Genomic DNA, 23,933 nt, shown 5'->3' on the forward strand with positions numbered 1-23,933 from the left:
ACTGGAACAGGTTGCCCAGAGAAGCTGTGGATGCCCCATCCCTGGAAGTGTTCAAGGCCAGGCTGGATAAGGCTTTGAGCAACCTGGTCTAGTGGAGGGTGTCCCTGTCCATTGCAGGGACAAAGAGTCAGAGGCGGAATCAAGCCTTCCACTGTACAGATAAGGATTATCAGAGCAAATGCTTGCTATACAAGTATTCATTTTCAGGTCCAAGACGAGCTGTCACCTGTACCCTCAGCCCAAAGTGCACAGCTGTCTGATCCAAGGCCTAGTTTGATGTAGGATGGCATTGGCACTCTGCTGAGTTTTACTAAGGAAGCTGTTGTTGATGCCTGGGAGCTGAAGTTATGCCAATTAAGAACAGTAAATACAGTGTATTGTTGATACAGGAACAGCTCAAGGACATGGGAGAAAAATACTGACACAAAAAGGTGTGAAACAAAAGGGTCTCTCATGGAGAGCTGTGAACACGCTCATGTTCAGCACTGCAGCTTATCACTCCCAGCTATTTAAGGCATGTGCTCACCAACAGATCATTTCTTTGTGCCCAAGCTTTGTGCTTCCTTTCTGCAGAGTCTCCTTGTGAAGGGTGAGAGCTGCCTGAAAAAAGTGACCCAAGAAAGGGGCTTCTTCACACTAGAAAACTTCACTCAAAAGCTTCTTTGCTCTGACAGAAGAATGAACCAATTCTGTGGCTTTTAACAATAACTATATTGAAGCAGTATCTTCTGCTAGAGCAGTCTCATGGGAAAAGTCAGAACTTTGAACCATGTCCTAAACCACTATGCCTGTCTGAATGAGAGACTCAGAGGCAAATCCTTCCCTTCCCAAGGGCTGCTGCTGGACCTTCCAAAAGCACGTTCCCCATCTCACATACCGCACAGCACAAGGTAGAGCGAATTTGTCGCTGGACTGTTACTGCCACTGGAAGGGTAGCTACCCAGTACAGGCTCAAACAAAAATTGACCAACTTTGTCTCCTGGAATCAAAGGAGGGGAATACAAAAGTGGCAGAACAGCAGCAAAAGTATTTGACTTTTCTGAGACAGGCACAGCAGTAGTGCTCCTCAAGCCCAGGGAGGCTGAAATACTGAGGCACATACAAAAGCGCAGGTTGTTTCACACCCCTTTACCAAGTATGGGATGCACAGGGTACGTGAATGTTCCACAATTACTGCCAGTCACATGCAGAGCAGAGCGGCTGTGAGCAAAATGAGGCATGTACTGAGAAACACGACCGTTGCCTTGTCATGCATCACAAGGGCCAGCCCTTGAACAAAGGATATCGAGCCTGTAAATACACAGAGCCTGCGCTCCAAAAGTGAAACGTTTACTTGCTCAGGTTGGAGTGACTAAGGTGCCATCCTTTCTGGGGGCAGAGCCTAGCCAAGGATAAGGCACCATCTTTTCCTGAAGGGCGTGCAGTGCTCCTAGAAAATGTGATTCCAAAGCTGCCCCAAGGGTTCTCTACTTACTCTAGATCTTCTAATGAAACAATCTTCCAGCTCTGATTTCCACTTAGCTATGTGTGCAGGGACAAAGACACAAGTGTGGCTTCCTCTAACATGACAAAAGTTGTGTTCCAGCAGGGAATGCTATGACTGCAATGTTTTATGCTAGGGAGAATGCATACTGAAATTCCAGATGTGGAATAAAATTCCAAATATGGGAAAATCACTCTGTTTGCTAAGTAGCAATTGTTGTCTGCTTCGAAATGATGACATCCCACATCATCAAAATAACCTGCAGCATTTTAAGAAAAGACTTCTAGCTGGAATTTTCTTAGAATTCAAACAATCTTACTATCTCAATCTCCAAATATGACCTGAAGTGCATCTCACCTTGGAATTCAACAAAAGGAAGAGGGGATGATCTGGCGTTGTCTGAGCTCGCCACTGCAGAACATCTGCTAAATACAGGAACTGAAATGGGAAAAAAAGGAGACACTCAGACTCACTAAAAATGCACCACGCTCAGTTTCAGGAGAACACCATCACTGGTCTTCTCTCATTTTGAATAAGCCAGCTCAAACATATGTACTAATACAAGGCCATGAGTGTTAACCTTTCTTGCCTGGTCATTATCCTCCAACTGGGTAACATCTCTCCCTGAGGCTTGTGCAATTCTCTTTCCAGCAACAAGGTTTCCTACTATCATTGAAGCAGGACCAACATCTGCATTATGAAAAACAGTGCAAAATGAGGAAAAATAGTGTAAGGAACATGTCATTATCTATAATTCAGCCTGGAAATTATTATAAACGTCGTACATAGCACAGATCTGAAAAGATGGAAAGCTAAACCCAAGGATGATACTGCACAGAGCAGAGAGGACAGTATGGGACACTAAAAATCAGACTATTTTGAGTATGGACTTAAAAATTAAGTCTGTTAAGATTAAAAATCAGTCTATTACTGGTTCAGCTAATTGAGGTCTGCCTGCATTTCAGCTTTAGGGCATGAATTGCAGCATGCCTGAGGACCAGCCTTTGCTAGGTGGCCAAGACAGGAACAATTTATAATGTGGCTACAGCAGCATGGTGCGTGCTGCACATCCCTGCATTTACCTGGGATTCGAAGGAGACCATAATATCCTCACTGAGCTCTGGGCTGCCCTCACAACACCACCATGCCAGGTTAAGCAGCTTAAAGCCATCCAACACGCACTGCCCCGAGCTGTCATGCACGCTGCCTCCAGGCCATACGCCACGCGTACCATCGGAACCGGACACGCAGAACTAAGGAGCACGCTCTGGTTTACTCACCCGGTTGTTTCTGTCGAGGCTTAGGCAGGTTAGTGACACAGGTATGTGGACACATCAAGACATTACAAGGATGCAGAGCACCCTCTAAAAACCGCTGCTTGGTTTCTGAAATGTGAATTCCTCCGAGCGGAGCCTTTGGCAAGGTGTTGGCTGGCACCAAGGCAAGACAGTAGACGCCCACTTGGTGAATGCTGTCGATCGCCTTGATAGGAAGAAAACAAACCCAAACCCAACATTCCACATTATCAACTGGGATGTAGCTAGAGCAAGAATTTGAATTCAAGTCATTTAATAACATTAAAATTTTTACTTGCACCACAATTTGCAAATAAAGGGTCCAATTCTGCACTCACTGAACTCATAGAAGTTGTGCCATGACTTCAATGGGAGCAGGAGCAGACCCAGGACTTTGCTTGTGCACTCTATCAAGGGGATGCCACCTGCACATCAGGGATTAGGAGAGTCTCTTAAAAGTGATCAAGAAGTGCAGAGATTTTAAAAAGCCAAAAGTATACCACAGCAAATTTAGCATGTATGGCACAATCACAAAAGCACAGTAGAACATAAAACCACAAAAATAGGGAGGGAAACATCTTGCTGCCTAAAAATGTCTATTTCAGCTACGACAGTTTTAAAAAGAGAAGTAAAAATATTTCCTCCCATGAAAAACAGCCTTTCTAGTCCCAGGTATTCCCTCCAAAAAATTACAAAGCCAAAATTAGACATTACTACATCACTGCATTACACTTAATCAGCATCTTTTCCCTTAAGTTGTTGTCTCTAGTCCTCCCTTCAGTGGTCCCTTCTGCAGTCACCTTCCGTAACTGCTTTCTCAGTTTTTACTTCCTTAGAACTGATCAATTAATTCCAAAATCCTCAGATGCAAACCTACCAGAATTCCCCTTCCCCTGCCCCCAACTCCCCATCCCCAGAAACACAATGAAGTATTCAAGGGAACAAGTTTTTAACGCTTACGATCGGAGATCTAGAGTAAGGCCGTTAGTGACACAAAAAGATTTCAAGGTCTGTTTTGATACTTGGCACTAAGTACACACTTAAACATTTTCAGACTTAACTTCTCAGCCGGTGTGAAATCAGCAGAGATTGTAGAATTAAAACAAAAACTATCATCCTTAGGACTTTAGGAAACCTAGTAGTAGGAATTAAAAAAAACATTCTGAAAGAAAGTCTTACTTTTTACAAAATTCTGTAACTATCAAACCCTGAAAATACATTCAGAAGTCAACTTATTGCCACTCTCTGTGGTTACACTGCTAGTTTTTTTTCTTCTGGAAAAAAAGATGCTCTAAGATTCTCATTTCATACATCAGCCTTATTCACCTGGAAAGAGAGAAAGGACAGACTGACTACCTGTAGAACCCTGCTCATCCACTGAAAACTATCCTCCTCTGACGCATCAGGGCGCTGCTCTGCCACAAGCACTATTCGATCATCATGCAAAACGGTCACAGAAAACACTGCTATCCTAAAACGCAAAGGACAGAAGAATGATAGGATGCAACATATGATGAACACAGCATGGCTTATTATAAGGTGGAAATGACTGCGACCTTTAATGGTATCGTTTCAACACACACAAGCATTATTCATGCCAGATCATCACAAAATCACAGACAAATCTAGAACAAAGGCAGGTTCATTACTATGACTTATTTCTGCTGGGGGTCAAGTGAATTTGCTGCCACAAATGTAGTATGTATGCATTTAGCACAGGCAGGTTCCACACGTGCAGGGGCTTTGCAAACCTTGCCTATATAATTCCATCATGCATGCTAAACTTGTTGCACCTACATACGATGTCCCTCCTGGAAGACAACTATGCCAAATTACTGACCAGCATGTCTATCAATGCTTGCGCTGAAAAATACTTCCTCCCCTTTGTGAACTAAGTTTTAGGCTTGCATCTTCCAGGATAACCTGTTGACAATGCTTCAACCAGGTATGTGCCATTGTTTTTATGCACAGTGAATTGCACAAGTGATGCAAAAAGTGGGAAGGTCAACTTTTGTAGGATGGTTTGGGTTGGAAGGGACCTTCTAAGGTCCAATTCCCTCTGCCATGAGCAGGGACATCTTTAACTGGACCAGGTTGCTCAGAGCCCTGTCCAGTCTGACCTTGAATGTTTCCAGGGATGGGCCATCCACCACCTCTCTGGGCATCCTGTGCCAGCGTTTCACCACCCTCACTGTAAAAAAATTCTTCCCCGTATCTAATCTGAATGCACCATCATTTTATTTAAAACCATTACTCCTTGTCCTATCGCTACAGGCCCTTTTAAAAAGACTACCCCCATCTTTCTTATACACCCCTTTTAAGTATTGAAAGGCCGCAATAAGGTCTCCTCAGAGCCTTCTCTTCTCCAGACTGAACACCTGCAACTCTCGTAGCCTTTCCTCACAGGAGAGGTGTTCCATTCCTCTGACTGTTTCTGTGGCCTGCTCCTGTGGACCTGCTCCAGCGGGTCCGTGTCCTTCCTGTGCTGAGGACCCCAGAGCTGGATGCAGTACTGCAGGTGGGTCTCATGAGAGTGGAGTAGTGGGGCAGAATCACCTCCCATGACCTGCTGGCTACGCTTCTTTTGATGCGGCTCAGGATATACTTGACTTTCTGGGCTGCAAGTGAATACTGCCCAGTCATGTCGGAATTTTCATCTGCCAGTACCCCCAAACCCTTCTCCTCAGGGCTGCTCTCAATCCTTTCATCCCCCAGCCTGTATTGATACCAGAGGTTGCCCTGACCCGGGTGCAGGACCTCACACTTGGCCTTCTCCAATCTCATGAGGTTCACAGGGGTCCACTCCTCCACAGCCTGTCCAGGTGGCCCTGGCTGGCATCCCTTCCTCCCTCAGGCATGTCAACTGCACCACTCAGCTTGGTGTCATCTGCAAACTTGCTGAGGGTGCACTCAATCCGACTGTGTCATTGCTGGAGATAGTAAACAGTACTGGTCCCAGTATGGACCCCTGAGGGACACCACTTGTCACCGATCTCCATCCAGCCACTGAGCCACTGAAGAGCAGCAAGCCTGGTGCTACAACACACACCGTCTCTGAAGGTCCCTCAGCAGCCTCAACATGTTCTTTACAACGTGCTGTGAAGTTCCTCCCTAGGCCACTCTGCATGAAAGGCCCAGGCAGACAAAAGGGTTGTGTTTCACGTTCGGCACACAAGTTTCATTTGACTGTCCTAAGAGAAGCTTTGAAAGAAGATCTATGCTTATACTATCTGAAAGTGATTTTAAATCTATTCTGCATGAAGCAGGGTGTCAATGTTTGTCTTCCAAGTCAGCAGGGACAGCCAAGTTCTCATCTGGCATATCACAACCTTGTGTCACCTCTCCTACAGAACACACATGTAAAAATTCACATGCAGAGCTGCTGTGTACACTATGGTACTTGCTGGTCGTTTGCAGGTGATAAAACGAGCAAAGTCCAATCAGCAGTAAAGTTTTTAACATACTCACCTTCCCCGGTAGACAAACTTCATGGGTTCAACTGCCAGTGCAGTGGCTACCACATCATCCGCGTTGTGCCTGCGGCCACTAACTGTCATTAGGCCATCCAATTTTCCTACCACAAACACCAAATAGTCCTGAAAAGAAGACAGGATTAGAAATAGAGCGGAAAACAACTCTAGGCTCATGGCAACACATGTCTAATTAAATCCAGCAATACTGAGGTCACTGCCCGGAGACAGAATCTTGCTGAATTTGGGGGCACCACTTAGAGTTGGCAGTAAGGACAAAGCAGGTCCCAAAGCAGGGCCCCAGGTGGCTCACTCACACTTACAGGACCCACAAAGCCCAGTAATCCTGTTCTTGTGTAGGGTTGGTCTGAAACAGGCACGCCGGCTGCTGTCACTGGAATGGCCTGAAAGAACACAGAAATAGGTCAGTACTCGCAGTACGCAAAAGAAAAGTGGTTCAAGTGCTGCCCACCTCTGTTTCAGTGCGGCTCTAGACTTCATTGAAAAATTACCATTGTGTCATGTATGAACAGCAACTTTTTGAATAATGAAGGACACACCACTTCTTAACTCTGTGGCAGCCCTCTGTCTTCTCTTTTTCTCAGCTACCCAGCCTTTGTAACAAGAGTTCACAGAGCTTTAGGAGGCGGGTTTTATACTGTGCACCCATACAGCACTTAATCAAAGTCCTTCCGTCGCTACTATTAACATCCCCAATAAGAGATGCACCCAGGCACGTGGCTTCAACTGGGACAAATGCTACGCTATCCGAACTTTAAGAAAGTTAAGGTTGCTGCAATTAAGGGACAGCCTACAACAAAGGACCACAGCAAAAGCTTTAAGCTCATCAGCAAGTTCCTCTCATCTGCTCAGGTGGTTTCCCTGCCTTCGCCCCAAGCCCCAACTCCTCCGTTAACATCAGGTTTCTCGCTGGCTCTCCCGCTAGCCAAGGACAGCGCTGAGGGCTAAGCTCCATGAAGTGCTGAGGCTTGGCAAGCTGACAGCAACAGCTTTGTTTGAAGGAGAAGACTACGGTGCGGATTTCTTTCATCGCCCTGGTAGAACTCCATACTTCAGCCAAGTCTTCAAACCGCTGCCCAGCGTAACACTACTGTGTGTGTGACTCCCAAAGGACTTTCAGTCTGTTCTTCCCCGGAAAACACGAAATTGGGATACCACCGCAAGGAAAAATCTCAGCAGAAATACTGCTTTTGCTTTACTCTTGACAAACTACAAGTCTTGTGACTGTCACACTGTCAGCCTTACTATCTCTTTTTCCATATACCTAGGAACATGATTTCACATATCCAACAGCAAACCATGCAGTGTTCTAAGCATCGCAGCAAATCAACACTGAAGCTGATATTGAAAAGCTCATGCTGTTTGCAATACACACAGGAAGCTTTTCTATCCTAACAAATGCGTTTTGACTGTACGAAGCAGATGTCAAATACCAGATTTCTAATTCTACGTCCCAAGCTGTGCACTAACAAACCTGAAACGCCTTCAGGTAAATACAGACGACTGCTGTGTTAATACAGAATGAAGATGAATTTACATGCTAACACAGGCACAACACTGGACAGCAGAACCTAGAGGCAGCTGACTGACTGCTGACGGTCCTTTGTATTTTTGGTTATAAAAGACAGAATTTTGAGTTTCGACAGAAAATGAAGAAGTGTATTTGGTCGTGGCTTTTTCTAATAAAATAGAAAATGAAGTTTAAAGAACAAAGAAGTTGATTTGCAAGAAGAAATACTAAAAACGTAACTATGAAACTTTACATTACGAAGAGAAATACAAACCTCAAACACATTCTTGGTGATTCCGAGGAGGCCGAAATACGCCATCCCAGTTGCACCCGAATTCACACATATTTCTCCAACCTCGTCGGCTTTACACAGATAAGGAGTCCCATCCACCTTCACAACACACACGTTTGCTAAAGGGAGAGGAAGAACACAGAACCACAGCGTTGGTATGCTTCAGCAGCTGACACAGAAGTTGCTTCCCCACTGACAGATAAAGATTTTAACGTCAATTATCAATCAGCTACAGCAAAACCAGCACGCAAGAGAGATTTATCTTTCTGCCAGCCCATGGAACGTGCTCTCCATGGTTCAAGATGCAAGTTTGCAAATGCAGGTTTTTTTTTCCCTTCAGAAGTGCTTCAGAAGGCTGTGAAGCACCAGCTTCATACTTCAGCTGCACCTGAATCCAAAGCCATAGCCGTGGTTTTTCAAACTGCAGGCAGATGGTTTGATCAAGTACAAGCACACATGAGAAAAAAGATGAGACATACGTAAAGAGATAGCAGTTACACACATACCACTCCTTTTATTTATTGCACACTTTGGTGTTCCTAGTACCACGTTAGGCAAGAAACAATTAGAAACGGACAGAAAACTAGGCTACTTTATTCTGTCACCGTCAGGTCGATGATTTTTCTGTGTTAAGCAGGCCAGTCTGCCAGCTATTGCTTGGAGACCACAGGCAACTCATCTCACAGAGCTGTCCCTTACTGAACTTACTTCTGTGACTGCACATTACCTCTTCCCTATCTTCAGTGGGATGGCCCTCTTCAACTCTTTAAAAGGAGCGCATTTCATAAAGGTCTTGCTGCTATTATCCTTACCAAATTTATTCTGAAATCTCAAAATTCTTCCTTCACTGAATTTTTCTCTTTTTAATCCAGGATATACACACTTGTGAGCTAAATATTACACCGAGCTTTGCTCTGGCCACTGGTTGTATTTCACTTCTGAAGCCCCTGTTTTCTCAGAGGTTTCTCTGGCTAAGTAGCGCCCTTGCTTAAGCAGCCTGTATTTGACCTACCCTAGTGCCAAAGGAAAAAGGTGATGGGGAGAGAAGGCATAAAGGAGCAAGGAAGCTTAGCTTTGCACTTAACATTAAGAAAGAAATCAAAATGACTATCTGGTTCAATGCAAAAACAGAGCCTTTGAAAAGTAACACAGACCATGCTGTGAAAGTGATGTTCTGCCCCCTCCCACTGTGTCTGCTTCCAACTCAGATTATCAGCGTACTTTGTTTTCTGTAATGTAGCGTGTATGATCACAATCAGAGGTATCAGAAATTGATTTAATTTCTATTGGGATCTTTGGAATGTTTTGGCCATGGAACATGTCAGAGGGAAGCCCTGATAAGGCCTACAACTGCCATTATGAAGGACTGTATTACTATTTCCTAGTTTAGCCAATCTTGATACACAGATAGCCCTTACTTTTACCACTGTTTTATGAGAAAGAGATCATAAATGGGAAGTGGCACGTTTCCTTTAATACTAATACATGATAAAGCCAACTCTGCTGCAAGCAGGGACCAAGAACTGCGGGTAGAATAGGTTCAGAGGTACATTTTCTGATCTGAGAGGTGTTCTTTTCTTAGGTCTGAACAGGAGAGACAATAATTCACCCTACCGATAGATCCACCTCTAAATTATCTTGGTTTCATAAAAATTATCTATCAGAAAACCAAGCATTTATTAATAAAGCGTTTGGAACCACACAATGATAACCCTCGGTGACAAAATGAGGAGAGACTGCTCAAATTCTGGTACAGGTCCAAGTCCAAATTAGAACAGTTTCAGTTGTTCAAAATTATACGCATGAGGTAGAAAGTTGTAGTCGAATTATATAGTATGAACAATCAGTTAGTTGTGCAAAAAATGCATTTTGCAATTCAGGAGGAGAAAATGGAAAAAAAGAGGCCATTTAAAATAATGGCAAATTGAAACAGAATAAACAGTTTATCACCACAGGAAATACCTTGAGTTAAGGTCAGAACTCTGTGCGTCACGCTTAACAATGATGCGGAGAGAAGTGTTAGTAACTGGAGAGAACGCAACAATCCGTAGGCACACACAAATGCTACAGTCCTCAACTCCTTCACAAACACGGAAAAACCAAGAGATGAGCCTACAGTCCCCAGATGATGCTCCATCCAGGAAGCCCAAAGACAATCCTATCACCCTGATCAAGTAAAAAAAACTACTTACCAGTAACCAATGTATGATACAGGTAGTCTACACGTACATTCTAACGGCAGGCACAGTTCTGCCCTGCCACGTGATACTGCAAGGTTTTCCTTTGGCAGTATCTGCAGAGCCTGTACTCTCGCTCCTCCTTCTTTTCCTGCTTCATGTGTGACATACAAGAGAGTGCATCTACCACCATTTCAGTCTCTCTCAACAGCATTGCATCTGAAAAAGAATTAGAGAGAAGGAAAAGCAGATGGGACAGGAATGTACATGTGGACTACACGTCATGAAGAACACTGACTACGGGAAAGAAAGCTCGCTTTCTTCAAATGAGTCCACATGTACATTCTTACAGATGATGACTCAGCAGTTAGCCCTGCCATGTGATTTCTGGCAGAGGATGAGAATCCTACGGTGCAAACAAATGACCGCGCTGATGCCCTACCAAAGGCTGAATTCAGCTGTGGATGTTCAAGACCAGCACAGAAGGAATGCAAGAACGTCAGAGGCCTGCACTGCAGAAGGCTAATTCCAAAAGTACCTGGTGAGGGTTAGAGAGAGCTCTCTTGTTCCACTTTCACAGTTTCATAGTGGATGCAACTGATACCTGTTTGGATGCCTACTGTGTGCCAAGAGTGGAATCCCAGGATCTTCTGGCAGCAAGCGAGTCTTCCTAGAAGGCCTGGGTCCATGAGAATAAACACAAGAGGGCCCTTCTTGCACTACAGTCTTCAGCTGTAACTTCTGTTCTAGAAGCATGAAGCCTCCAGAAAATACTAAAAGGCTAGGATAAAATGCCTCTACCACCCACTGGGGAAGGTATTTGCAGGGTTTCTGGAGAAACTCAGTCTTTGAAGAAAACAACGTATGGGGATGTCCAATGTGTGGACCTGAATCCTTCCCTGCTCTTCTGGGAAAGGCAATAGGCATAAAGCCAGCCAACTTCCTAGATAAGGATGAACAAGAATCTGGACTCTAAAGGTGGTCATGTAATGGTGGTCATCCAGAGCCCAACATTTAAACTGGAAGACAATGTCTCATCACAAGTATACACACTGCCCGAGATCTCCAAGAGAAGTTCTGCAGTGGCAGGCTGTTGTGCCATCACGTGACAGACTGAAGCCAAGCAGAACATGCAGAACTGATTAATTCTAGGGACTGAGTGGGAATGAGGCACTGCTATCTCACGCTCACAATCTAAGGCATAAGACTGAAAGCTTCACAAAGTTGCTCCATAACAGACGCCTTTCACAAATCAGGCGCTGAGATAAAGGAATCAGATTCCTCTGCAGTGATGATGCATCAGGGTAACTAGCAGAACCTGGACAAATGTTTGCCAAGACAAAGACACAGGAAACAGTAATATCCAAGACATCCATAGACTGGAGACAAAGAGAGCATCCCGCCAGTTGACAAATTTGAACCATTCTCCTTAAACTTCTAGGAGAGGTACTGAATACAGTCATAATCCAGAAACTGAAGCTATATATGCATAAATTAATCTTGCAGAAGCCTAAGATCTGGCACCAACACCAAAGTTTTCTGCTTGAGTACACAGAGTAGCTGCTGCAGCCCTCTTCCTAGGAGCAAGGCTTTCTGTGATTAAGAGGTATAAGGATATAGATCTTCTGGATTAGAGAGGGCTACTCTCCTGTCAAAGAAGGAATATAAAGGAACCCTGTAAAAGAACGGAAACATTCAGTTGGGAAGTACCAGGGAGGCAATCCATTGAATACTCCGAGCATTCATCTCCAGGTGCAAGCATGAGGTACAATAAGCTTCCAAGATGACACAGCAACTGCACCCCAGTCAATAGGAAAGCTAGAGGCACAAAACAGGCAGCAGAAGAAGGGGTCTACTCTCCCTACCATCTCTACCAATCCAATTTGGAAAAAAAAAAAGATTAACTTTGTAAGAATGAAGATGGTTGTGAGTCAAATATTGCTTCTTAGCTATGCCAGCCCCAGACAGAAATCACACAAAATAGCCCAAGGTGGTCAACAGGTGAGGCTAAGCATCATCCCTCCAGGAGCTGCAGAGAAGATCCCAGAGGAATGCATACTAGGTTTTCTCTGAACAATTCCCATGCTGTCTTCGATGGGAAGATTTCTTCATGGATGCTTGCATTTCCCTGGTGGCTCTTGTGAGTGGATTCACAGTGGATCATGAAAATGAATAGCCAAGGCAACCGAAGAGAATGTGGCACCAGGAGTGGCCTATAGGTTAAACAGCAGTGACGTATGACATGATCCTGGTGCTGAGGGGTCTGTTGAATCCCGAGCAGGTGGTCCCAGTGTCTCAGAACAAATAGCAAGATGTGAAGAAAAGGAGGGCAAATTGATGACTTTTTAACCAGTTGGTTCCTGAATAAAGTACACCAGGGATCGTCAAGGGCAAGGAGAGCAAAACCATCTGGTTTGACTGAACAAGCCTCAGCATGACTACTAGCTCTTGGCTAGGATGCTACTTTCACAGCACATCTGACCAAACAAAATTCAGGAATGTGAGATCTTATGTCGATTGATGTTTGAAAGGCTATGGCATGTAGTCACTTCCAAGACTTAAATGTATTCAGTGAGGATCAAGAGATGGAACAAAGCCTTCAGGGATGGCATCTGACTCAAATTAGGTCTTTGGTGAAAGCACAGCAGTCTAAGGAAAGGCAAAAAAAACCCCAAAACCCAAACCAGACAAAGAGCATGACTTCATAGTCAACAGAATAATTGAAGAGGGCAACTAACAGGAAAGGAAATGGTGGTATGTTCTCTCCTGTATGCCAAACACCAAGTGAGAAGGGACAGAGCCCATCCTCCATGAATACTACACAGGAAAAAGGATAAATCTTAAAAGGTAAGGCACAAGTATATCCACTGTTAGAATGTACATGCAGACTCATTTGAAAATAAGTCAGTCATTAATTTCTTTTTGTTTAGCACACATCTATAAGTAACTGCTTGCCTTTCTACTTTCTTCCCACTCTGGAAGCTTTTTTTTTTTTTTTTTTTTTTTAAGGAGACAGTCACAGGGAACAAAGTCATTTGATTATGCTCTAGAAAGCATTTGATCATGAATGCTCTAACTTAACATGTACGGAGCAATTTCTGCTAAAATGCTGTCATGGTTTAACTTTCAGACCTGGAATTTTTATCTTTGGTCAAATTGAAGTAATCTGTCCCAGATACTAAAAGCCCAGTGCCTACTAGAGTTTTAAAAGTTAATTCATTAAGTTGCCCAACTTCTGCTTTTTTGCCACAGTTCTATTTTTGCCACTTACTTTTATATTTCAAAATAGCATTAGGCATTGATTACAAGTCGTATCACTTCAACGCACTAAATGGATGTACACTTAACTGTTTTACCCTCACACAATCACAGAAGTCACTCCATGTTTCTTACTAATGTAGAAAGTCATGGTAGTGTTGTCAGCTGTCTGTCAGTGGCACCCTAAACCACAAAGGTCCGTTAGATTTGCCAGACAATGCTCCAAGGCATCTGACAAAGGACAGTTTTGTCAGAGATCCCTCTCGCTACCCAATTAGCATTTCGCAAGGACATGGAAGATGAAATTCCTTACCCACAAACACGCAGGTAATTCTTCCAACATCCTAAGGCGGACTTGAACCTGTCACTGAGCAAACGCACTACGGAGGATTAACCAAGTGGACTTACAGCTGTAATAGTTGAATATGAAGAGTAGCTTAAGGTGCAGCACAAATGTAGGCTGCTTTGAGCCTTAATCTAGTCAAGCACACTCTGCCCAGACAGCAAGCCTACAGCAAAGCCAGAAGGATCTCCATGTGATAAACTGATCCAAAGAAAGATTTTAATTGATCCTGAATCAATTTTTATGAACTCTCAAAAACCAGACCAACATCAAGTTCAGCTTCAGTCAGTTCACCAAGGGATCCATCACTACCTAAAGGGCATGCAAACTTGTTCTCTCCGTGTTCCTGTCACTAACCCATAACCCAAGTAGAAGACTGAGAGTACACCTAAGTGTCAGTGGGGTTTCAAGGGGACATCAGTAGTGTGAACAGCTGAACCAGTAACAGTCCATGCCACCTGTGTTCTAGGTGAAGTGGCAAAATAACCATTCTGTTGAGACACAGAAGCCAGTCACAGCTGACCATTTTCTGTGTCTTTGCAGAAAAATTCAACAACCTGAGCTTGAACATTCAGCTGAAGCTATTCGGAAGACAGCTTGAATACTAACCAGTTTTCCTGGGCTCTTTGACCCTCCAGGGCCTCAGCCCATGGGACTCTACCAAGCAGGTCCCTGAAGAGGCTGAAGTCTGCTCTCCTGAAGTGCAGTGTTGTGATCTTGCTTTTGTCCTGCCCCAATCTCTCAGGATCTTGAGTTCTACTATGTCACTGCCACTTTGGCCTTCAACCTTCACATCCCTAATAAGTGCCTCCTCATTTGTGAGTATGAGGTCCAGCAAAGACTTTCTTCATTGACTCCTCTATCACTTGGGTCAGGAAATTGCCACTGATGCTCTCCAGGAACCTCCTGGACTGCTTATGCCCTGTCATGTTCTACCTCCAGCACACACAGAGTTGGCTGAGGTCCCCCATGAGGAGCGGGGCCTACAAACCTGAGGCTGCTTCTAGCTGTCTGCAGAAGGCCTCGTGCGCTTGTCCTTCCTGGTCAGGCAGTATAGCAGAAACCCACTACAAGGTCACCCATACTGCTCTTTGGCCCTTATCTATAAGCTCTCAGTTGGCTCCTCAACTATCCTCAAATGAGCTCCATGCATTCCAACTGTTCCCTCACATGAAGGGCAGCTCCCCGTCCTGTCCCTCCTGAAGAGACCATATCCCACCATGTCTCTGATCCCAGCTACATGAATGTGTCCAGGGGAGGGCAACAAAGCTGGCAAAGGGGCTGGAAGGCATGTCCTCTGAGGAGCAGCCGAGGACTCTGGGTTTGTCTTGTTTGCAGAAAAGGAGGCTGAGGGGCCGCCTCATGGCTCTCTGCAGCTGAGAAGGGGATGTGGAGACTGATCTCTTTTCCCTGGGATCCAGAGGCAGGGCATGTGGGAATGGCTCAGAGCTGCACCAGGGGAAGTTCAGACTGGACATTAGGAAGCACTTCTTTACTGAGAGGATGGTCAAACCTTGGAACTGGCTTCCAAGAGAGGTGGTTGATGTCCCAAACCTGTCAGTGTTGAAGAGATGTGGACAATGACCCTAACAACATGCAGTAGCTTTAGGTGAGCCCTGAATTGGTGCTGCAGTTGGACTAGATGATCATTGTAGGTCCCTCCCAACCGAAATAGTCTGTTCTATTTTATTCTAACATGGGGACCATTAGTCCTGGAAAAAAGACAGTACTTCCTACTATGCTTCACGCTTTGTTTTGTTCTGCTGTATTTGTTATTACGTAGCTGTACGCCAGTCAGCACTAATGCTAACAAGTGAACAGTAACACAACCCTGCCGACCAGCCAAAAGCTGGTCCATTCATTTATTGCTGATTAATCTCTACTGAAAACATTGAGACATTACTTAATCGTCGTATGCTTAGGTAATGCATCAAAACGTAAGTCGTACTACCTTGAAGGTATTTATCATTTGACATTTTTATTTATTTCACCAGTACAAATATAGCAACACGGATAACGTATGTGGAGTATGCTTAAACCTACGTGAAATGCTTTCCTACCTCCAGGCATAATCTGACCGACATCCTGTACAGTTAACACCGACAACTTCTCTTCTGTGTCCACCCTTATCACGCCGAAACTCAGACAATTCATAGACAACACTGCTTTTCCTGGAGGAGGCCCACCCAGTTCTGGAGGTCTGAAAAATAGAAAGTCAAATCAGGTATGAACCAACAGACCAACGGCAACATGGTCATCAAAACCATTGTGCCAGTCTCTCAGGCTTGCTAAAGGAAAGAGAAGGAACGGTTTCTCATTTTAAAGGAACAGGTGGTCAAGACTGGTAATATATTTTAACCAGATGAAAAAAGAGCTACAACAAAACATCACACAGCTTCCTCCCACTCTAAAATGTTACACAGAGGATTTAGTTTCAGTGCGGGCAAAGAAGTGTCAGGACTAGGTATTCAAAGGCCAAATTTTCTGAACACCAGGAAAAATTAGCAAGTGTCTGGAGGCCTGGACACTTCTTACTCTGAGCAGAATTGACTGAGGACCAACAACTCCATTTTGTGTAACTGTTCAACTTTCAAGACGGACAGAACAAAAGATTCCAGGTGCCCTTGTAGAAAACAGTTCTTTAAGTGTGTTTCTTTAAAACTGGGAAATGTCAGTTCTCTCACCAGAAAAAGCAGTCTTAAAAACCTCAAACGTTTTTGTTCCAAGTGTTCCTGAAACTGATTTTTCCGAAGAAGCACATTTTGATCAAAACCACTGTCAAAAAATTCCAGCATATTCCATCCATACATCTACTCATAACCAATGTGTTTCCTGTTTTTCCAAGCATCCCTTGTCAGCTTCAGAAATTCAATGGTATTTTTCAGACCAGCTACAAATATTTTTTTTCTTTCTTTAGCTCCCCATTTACCAGACACTGTATATACACAATTACTGGAAGATTCAGCATATTCTTCATCCGAAGTAAGCAACAGTCTTAATTCTGGGGTCATTTTATAAAGGTCCTCCAGCAACATCAGTGAGGGTGAGACCACGTTTTCCTAAGCAGTAAAAAACCCATATATCAACCCCCCACCCCTTATGGCTGACTACTTATAAGAAAATATTCAACTTTTTAAAGACAACAACAAAAAAACCACCCATCCTTCAGTGAAGGTGGTACCTTCAGTCTGAACCTCAGACTTCCTCTGTCTAGGTCTTTGGGCATCTTTTTGTGGGTAATCGTCTTTCCTGACTACCGTTTTAACACAAGATACATTTCAGTAGTGAAGAAACGCTTCTGTTCCATTCTCAGAAGAGAGATTTACCTGCGAATAGCGACAGTTAGTGCCTCTGAAGAGCTAGCACAGGGACAGATTACTTCTGGTCTCAAACCTCTGGACTGAAACACATTCAGGAATGCGTCACAGGAAGATATTGACCCTAGAAAGAACAATCACACAATCGGAAACACTTTGTCAAGGACAGGAAAGCTTGCTTCAGCTGCAGAATTTCAAAGTCCAGGCTTACTCTTAGCTCAGCTACACAAATACGGTTGCATCCGTGCACAAAAACATTCTGTTTTCCAACTGCCTAAAAGACATTCCAGCCTATTATTAGATGTTAGGTTTCAAGAAAAAACTCCCAGTAGTTAACAATCATTCAGGGAATGAAATTCACAATTGCATAATCTCTCTCTGGCAGCACTCCCTAAGATTTAATATCACAGGAAGTCCTTCAGCAATCAGATTATTTTGTCACTAAAGGTAACTGTACCTTTTGGCTTCCTATATGGCTCCTATATAGTGGTTTTTACACAGGTCACAGAACCAAAGCTTTTAGAAATTAATATCAAATGCTTCTGTCATACCTTCAGTTCAGAACTCTACCTGGCCTTTAGCTCTCAGCCCGAAATGCAAGAGGACACCTCATCACCTGCAGCTTTGCATTTTACAAGTGTGCAACTGCAGCACGTAAGGCAAACCGGCAAACTTCACTGACTCCACCCCATCCTAGGTATGATTTCACCTCAATTCATGTAAGAGCACAGCACTGATGAAGAGATGAAGTTAAAACATGAATCTGCATAGCTAAATATAGCTAAGAAGCGCAAACAGCAATGAAAAAGCCGTGGCATCACTAGCATACAAATAGCATTTTGCTACAGAACAAAAAGGGCTGACTTTCTCAGCATTAGCTCCAAAACAGTGCTTACAACAAATAGAATCTTAGCAAGACCATTTCAAGCTTTCATCTTTCATCACTTGCTGACTTCTCATCACGCAACTCCAAGGAATCTGAAGTAATATGGATTTTCTGGTGTACAAGAACAGCAAAATTAAGCAACTAAGGTATATTCTTGTCTTGCAAAAAAACCTCCCAGCTGCTTTCTCAGGTTACTGTAAACCACCACCATGACGTGACTGACAGAAAAAGGCAAGAATCTACCGCATGCTCTAGGTAACAGCAGTCACGGTTCTGAGTTAAGGCTGTGACTGTTCCCAGTTTTATGTCCTTGCACATGACTGAGACAAGCCCGAGGGGCATGTACAGAATCAGACAAGCTGCAAGTCAAAGATTTTATGTCTACGTGCATTACATAAGCAACTACTTGGAAACTGGCATTGTGATTTACTTCAAATTTTAAAAGCCTCTTTCGAATCACATTGCCAACTGTTCTTTATATAAATAGATCTTTCAGAACATTTCCTATGAAAGTCTTGCTCCAGTGTCCTTGGCAAAGACATACTGCTGCTGTCTCTGTTTTGCACAAGATGAACTATAGCCAGCGCTGCCAGGCTCCTGCAGCACATACTTCTGTGATTTACGGTGTGCACTGTGTTCATGTTGCACTGACACTCAGGAAATGCCCCCATACTCACATGGATTAGCTCCATCTGCCACTATTAACATCCGTAAAGAGCTCAGACTGACATCTCTCTGATCCCTCTGAGCCAAAAGTGACCAGTGCATATCACGTGATTTTACTACTGCTACACGGGCTGAAAAGAAAAAAATAATTATGGGCTCTGTGCAGAACAAAATAATGACAAATTATAAATTCTATACATATTTTTGTGTATTTACAGAAATCTATGAAACAAATTACAAACGGAAAGCAAATACAAATGCCAACTATTTAACTACTATGACACATATATGCCCAGTGTCTCCAGATGGACTTGATGACAACATTTAGGTATTTCCTATAAATTCAAACACCAAGGCAAGAAACCGTAATACTGGAAGGAGTACCCGATTGCTAAAGCTGTGGCAAAGAAAGTCAGCTGGATAAGACAGCAGTGACCTCAGCTAGAGCAGACATTTTACACAAACAAATGTATTTATTGATTATTAAATCATCCAAGAAGAGATGGGTTAAGCAAAAATACTTTAAAGTTACCTTTGTATGAGCAGACTTTCTGTATCCAGGAAAGTGGATTAACCTTCATTAATGCATAGGGAATACTGATGACATGCATCCTGTTCATAACACTCTGTGAGAAAAATATGAAAAAATAAATTTTCAGGTGGATCAAAGAATACGCAGCATGTATCAATACTTAAAAAAAATAATCACAACAGCTACAGTGTAACACCTACACTTAACTGTTAGACAAAACTACATCTACAGTCAGTAAAAATGTAAGCTATACCTCTGCAGTCTGTTACTGAAAAAGTAACACTTTATTCTGAAAAACATCAATATTGAAACATAAACAGTTGGAAAGTGTTTATGACCCCATTCTGATACCACCACTTGACACCTCAGAGAGGAAACCTCCTGCAGGCTTTTTTCATTCATTCAAATTACTCACCGTTAAGACTCCATGCCAAAGGCCAGCATCTCTCTTGAAATCCAAAACATTTGTTAGTGTTTCAGCTGGAAGTGAAGGAAAAACTATCAGAATTAAGAAACATATTTATGAAAATATCTAAGAACTCAAAATATTTGTTAAAGCAACTACAAAACTTCCAACACCACTAAGAAATCAAAGCTATGTGCCTTGTCTTCTTTTCTACAACAGTCTGCTTAAGCTGAAAGTGTCTTATTTTACTCACAACAATCACCTTTACATTATGGGTACATATTAAGTATTTTAAGGTATTTATAGAATCACAGAATCATAGAATGGATTGGGCTGGACCTTACAGACCATCTAGTTCCAACCCCCCTGCCATGGGCAGGGACACCCTCCACTAGACCAGGTTGCTCAAAGCCTCATCCCGCCCGGGTTGGACACTTCCAGGGATGCAGCATCCACAGCTTCTTTGGGCAACCTGTGCCAGTGCCTCACCACCCTCTCCGGGAAGAATTTCTTCCTGATATCTAAATCTAAATCTCCCCAGTTTCAATTTTAACCCGTTACCCCTTGTCCTGTCACTACAGGCCCTTGTAAAAAGTTCCCCCCCAGCTTCCTTGTAGCCCCTTCAGCCACTGGAAAGCTGCAATGAGGTCTCCTTGGAGCCTTCTCTTCTCCAGGCTGAATAAGCCCAACTCTCCCAGCCTGTCCCCACGGCAGAGGTGTTCCAGCCCTTGGAGCATCTTCATGGCCTCCTCTGGACTCGCCACTTCCATGTGTATATTTGCCAATGAACTTTGCGAGACTGAAAGTTTAGTTTTGATGCAAACTTTCACAGCTGAACTGAAAAAGTTCAGCTGTATCTGAAAGAATTAACTTTAGTGAGAAATACTACCATGTCTGTACTAAATTTTCTTCAATGTCTTCTTTACGAAATTTGAACATCTTAAGTGATTTTAAAAAAACAGATTCAACGATTTAACAATAGATTCAACAAAGGGCCCTGGGGCTCACAGTGGCCGTGTGCAAGGCAGGCTAACGGTGCGCTGGGCGGGGTGTCAGCAGCAGGCCCGTGGCGGTGATCATTCTCTGCTCGCCACTGCCGAGGGCCGCAGCCTGCAGTACCGTGACCGTTTCAGGGCTCTCCAGTATGAGAGAGATGGAGCTACTGAAGTGAGTCCAGTGAAGGGTCACAAGGATGATTAGGGGACAGGAGCACCTGGAAAACCTTTAGGAAGGGGTGACAGCACTGGAAAAAGTTGCCCAGAGATGTCATGGAGTTTCCATCCTTGGAGATTCTGAAAAGCACCTGGAGACGGTCCTGGGCCATGGGCTCTAGGTGGCCCTGCTTGAGCTGAAGGGCTGGACCAGATGACCTCTGGAGGCCCCTTCCAACCTCCACCACTGTGATTCTGCATGTCCCAAGATACATCAGTGCACACTACCACATTATGGGATACAAACTACTCAAACCATGAGATTCTTCCATCAAAGAGATTTCAAGGGGAAAAGGTTTTGGTTAATGGTCAATCAAAAGGTGAAGGGAAGAGCCATCTCATGCAGTTCAGCAACCACCTCTTCTCAGTACACCAAAGCTCTCACAATGAGGAAGCAGACACCTTTCCAGTCTGCTGATAAGAATTTCAGCCATCATGTAGCACGTGGCTCCGATCCTGTTTCATTTTCCTTATTCCTCCCAGCAGCTCTTACAACCAACAAAGCTGGTGGTTCAGTCATTCTTACAGAACTTAAACTCACATTCAGAGCTTCCTCCTGCCACCAAAGAAAGACTGAGCAAAAGCTCTGCACTTCATAGCAAAATATGGGAAAGGGAGCCCTTCCTGTGTGGATTCAATGTCCAAGCTTTTATGTGAACTGCAGAAAACTGAACACCTCTGTTCTGACACTCTAGGTAGACAGACTAGGCAAGATACGCAAAATGTTCTTCTGGGAGCAAGGGCTCTGTGGCCAGCAGGAGGGCTGATACAAGGCTGAGAGAGTTGGGCTTGTTCAGCCTGGCGAAGAGAAGGCCCCAGGGAGACCTTATTGCAGCCTTCCAGTACCTGAAGGGGCTACAAGGAAGCTGGGGGGACTTTTTACAAGGGCCTGTAGTGACAGGACAAGGGGTAACGGGTTTAAATTGAAGGTGGGGAGATTTAGATTAGATATCAGGAAAAAGTTCTTCCTGGAGAGGGTGGGGAGGCACTGGCACAGGTTGCCCAGAGAAGCTGTGGATGCCCCATCCCTGGAAGTGTCCAAGGCCAGGCTGGATGAGGCTTGGAGCAACCTGGTCTAGTGGAAGGTGTCCCTGCCCATGGCAGGGGGGTTGGAACTAGATGGGCTTTAAGGTCCTTTCTAACCCAAACCATTCTGTGATTCTATGATCCCTAGAGATGTTCACAGAACTGGATGCATTCTTCAGATCCTGTCAGAGTTCAGTGTGCCAGGCACCCTAAGGCAGCTGGTATCTGGGTGGGTCTGTGAAAAACCCTCTTGTCCTCTTTGCTCTGGCAGTTACCATTATATCACTATCTCTCTTTGCTGCTTATGATTCTTATGAGGATCTTGGATCTGAGTCAGGATACATGGGCCAGGTAATTTACAGCAAAGTAACTTCTGCTTCAACTTAATGCCCCAGGAAGTCAGGTTGTGAAGGCAGGCCAGTGCGAGCACAGCCATCGAGGATAAAGACTCCTAGCTGTGTGTCACACTCCTCGGAACCACTAAGTAGAAGAATTATAAGGACTATGATGCTATTATGTCTCACATAGTCATTCCCAGGTTTCAAGACTTCAAAAGACCTTTCCTTTGGTCAATAACTCCAACTCTATCTCCTGAAAGATAATATCTCCATCAGCTGCACAACTGATGCCAGCCTGTCTGCATGGCACAACACTCTGCACTGTGTGAGCAGCTCCACCTGGAACTGCTGTTATCCAAAGCTCTTAAAAGAGATCAATGCTATGCAAATGGCCTTTAGGATCAGTCTAAGAAAGCTCCCTCAACTTCGGCTGGGTGAACTTCTCTAACTCTGCATGTGGGCATCTCAAACCAGATGCCTTATGATTACATAAAGTGGTCAGTCTGTTCAAAAGGCATTAGGGAGGGCAAAACAGGTTCGTAGCAAAGCTGTATTCTACAGTGAAAAATCAGTACAGCTCTTCCCACCAACTAACATATTTATGAAGGTTGAAAAATCCAAACCCTTGAATAAAATTAATAAGGATCTTATGTTAAAAAAACTTTAGCACATATTGATTATGATTTCACAAGTTGCTTTTTACTTTCCTTCAAGTATGAGACTGACTATGAATGGGGAAGTTTCTTTTTCCCTTTGCAGTTAAAGCTACCACTGCTTAGCTAATGTTAAGACAGTAAACATGATTTTGCAACATAAATTGTCTGAATATTCAAAGCTATGAGTATCCTGTTCAAGCTATGCCTATCTAACTTACCTTCTGAATAACCACATGCCTGAGTCAATGCATGACAGTGTGCCAGCATGGAAGCATGAGATATAGTAATGCCCATTGTGCTGCCCTCTTTGCTTGTTTTGTACTGAAAAGAGAAAGTTTACACAAGCATTAGATTAACAACAAAATCTAGAATATTTACAGTAGTGAGCTGAAAGAATATTTTATTATCAAAATGAAGCAGACCTTTTTAAAAAAATAAAAAAAACAGTGTATAAGACACATTTATGTTCACAGAGTACACTACTATCACACGAAACGTGACTTTTTCTCTACCCCAATTAAACAAATTATCCCATGGATCCAAAAGTACAAATTATCCCCATCTTCAATCTGCTAAAGCATAACCACTCAAATGACAGCTTGCCTGGCAACCTTGACAGAAACCTTCTGGTTCCACAGTTAGAAATTCTGCAGTCTCCTCTTTTATTGCATCAAGAGATTAAAGGAAGAAAACATGCTGTGATATAAACTACAGTAGAGGAAGTTAGGTATATTATACTGGATCACCTCAATATAAGCAATCTCAGCAGTGGCGTCCCGAACTTGCGGATGCCAGTCCTTAGTTGGTTTTGCCAGATGCTTCCCATCAATCACAAACCAAATGAGACGAGGCCAGCCTTCAGAATGAAAAGAGAAGTTGTCATTAGAGTTCCCAAAAATCAGGTTTCTTTTTCCAGTATTCAGAGGTAACAACAGGAGGGAAGCGTAAACTGCAGCATCTTTCCCCGACAGGAAGAAGCAGCACTAAGTACTGTCTTGACAATGAAGGCAGCTCTAGATATATGAGCCAGGATCATGCAAGCAAAC

General features: G+C 43.7%; 1 protein-coding gene across 1 annotated transcript in view; it reads right to left on the reverse strand.

The window, feature by feature from the left end:
• Nucleotides 1-23,933, reverse strand: part of DIP2A (DIP2 disco-interacting protein 2 homolog A (Drosophila)) — a gene marked incomplete at its 5' end in the record, with an annotated part of 77,789 nt that overhangs the window by 14,678 nt on the left and 39,178 nt on the right. Inside the window, 14 exons of the mRNA XM_010161878.1 lie at nucleotides 1,841-1,921; nucleotides 2,064-2,173; nucleotides 2,764-2,965; nucleotides 4,135-4,249; nucleotides 6,247-6,374; nucleotides 6,572-6,652; nucleotides 8,054-8,190; nucleotides 15,910-16,049; nucleotides 17,176-17,290; nucleotides 18,730-18,849; nucleotides 19,251-19,344; nucleotides 19,666-19,730; nucleotides 23,106-23,208; nucleotides 23,634-23,743. Coding sequence (XP_010160180.1) covers nucleotides 1,841-1,921; nucleotides 2,064-2,173; nucleotides 2,764-2,965; nucleotides 4,135-4,249; nucleotides 6,247-6,374; nucleotides 6,572-6,652; nucleotides 8,054-8,190; nucleotides 15,910-16,049; nucleotides 17,176-17,290; nucleotides 18,730-18,849; nucleotides 19,251-19,344; nucleotides 19,666-19,730; nucleotides 23,106-23,208; nucleotides 23,634-23,743 — 1,601 coding nt within the window. The remainder of the gene's footprint in view (nucleotides 1-1,840; nucleotides 1,922-2,063; nucleotides 2,174-2,763; nucleotides 2,966-4,134; nucleotides 4,250-6,246; nucleotides 6,375-6,571; nucleotides 6,653-8,053; nucleotides 8,191-15,909; nucleotides 16,050-17,175; nucleotides 17,291-18,729; nucleotides 18,850-19,250; nucleotides 19,345-19,665; nucleotides 19,731-23,105; nucleotides 23,209-23,633; nucleotides 23,744-23,933) is intronic.

This window comes from Eurypyga helias, unplaced genomic scaffold, assembly GCF_000690775.1.
Source record: "Eurypyga helias isolate BGI_N326 unplaced genomic scaffold, ASM69077v1 scaffold5002, whole genome shotgun sequence".
NCBI classification, from domain to species: domain Eukaryota; kingdom Metazoa; phylum Chordata; class Aves; order Eurypygiformes; family Eurypygidae; genus Eurypyga; species Eurypyga helias.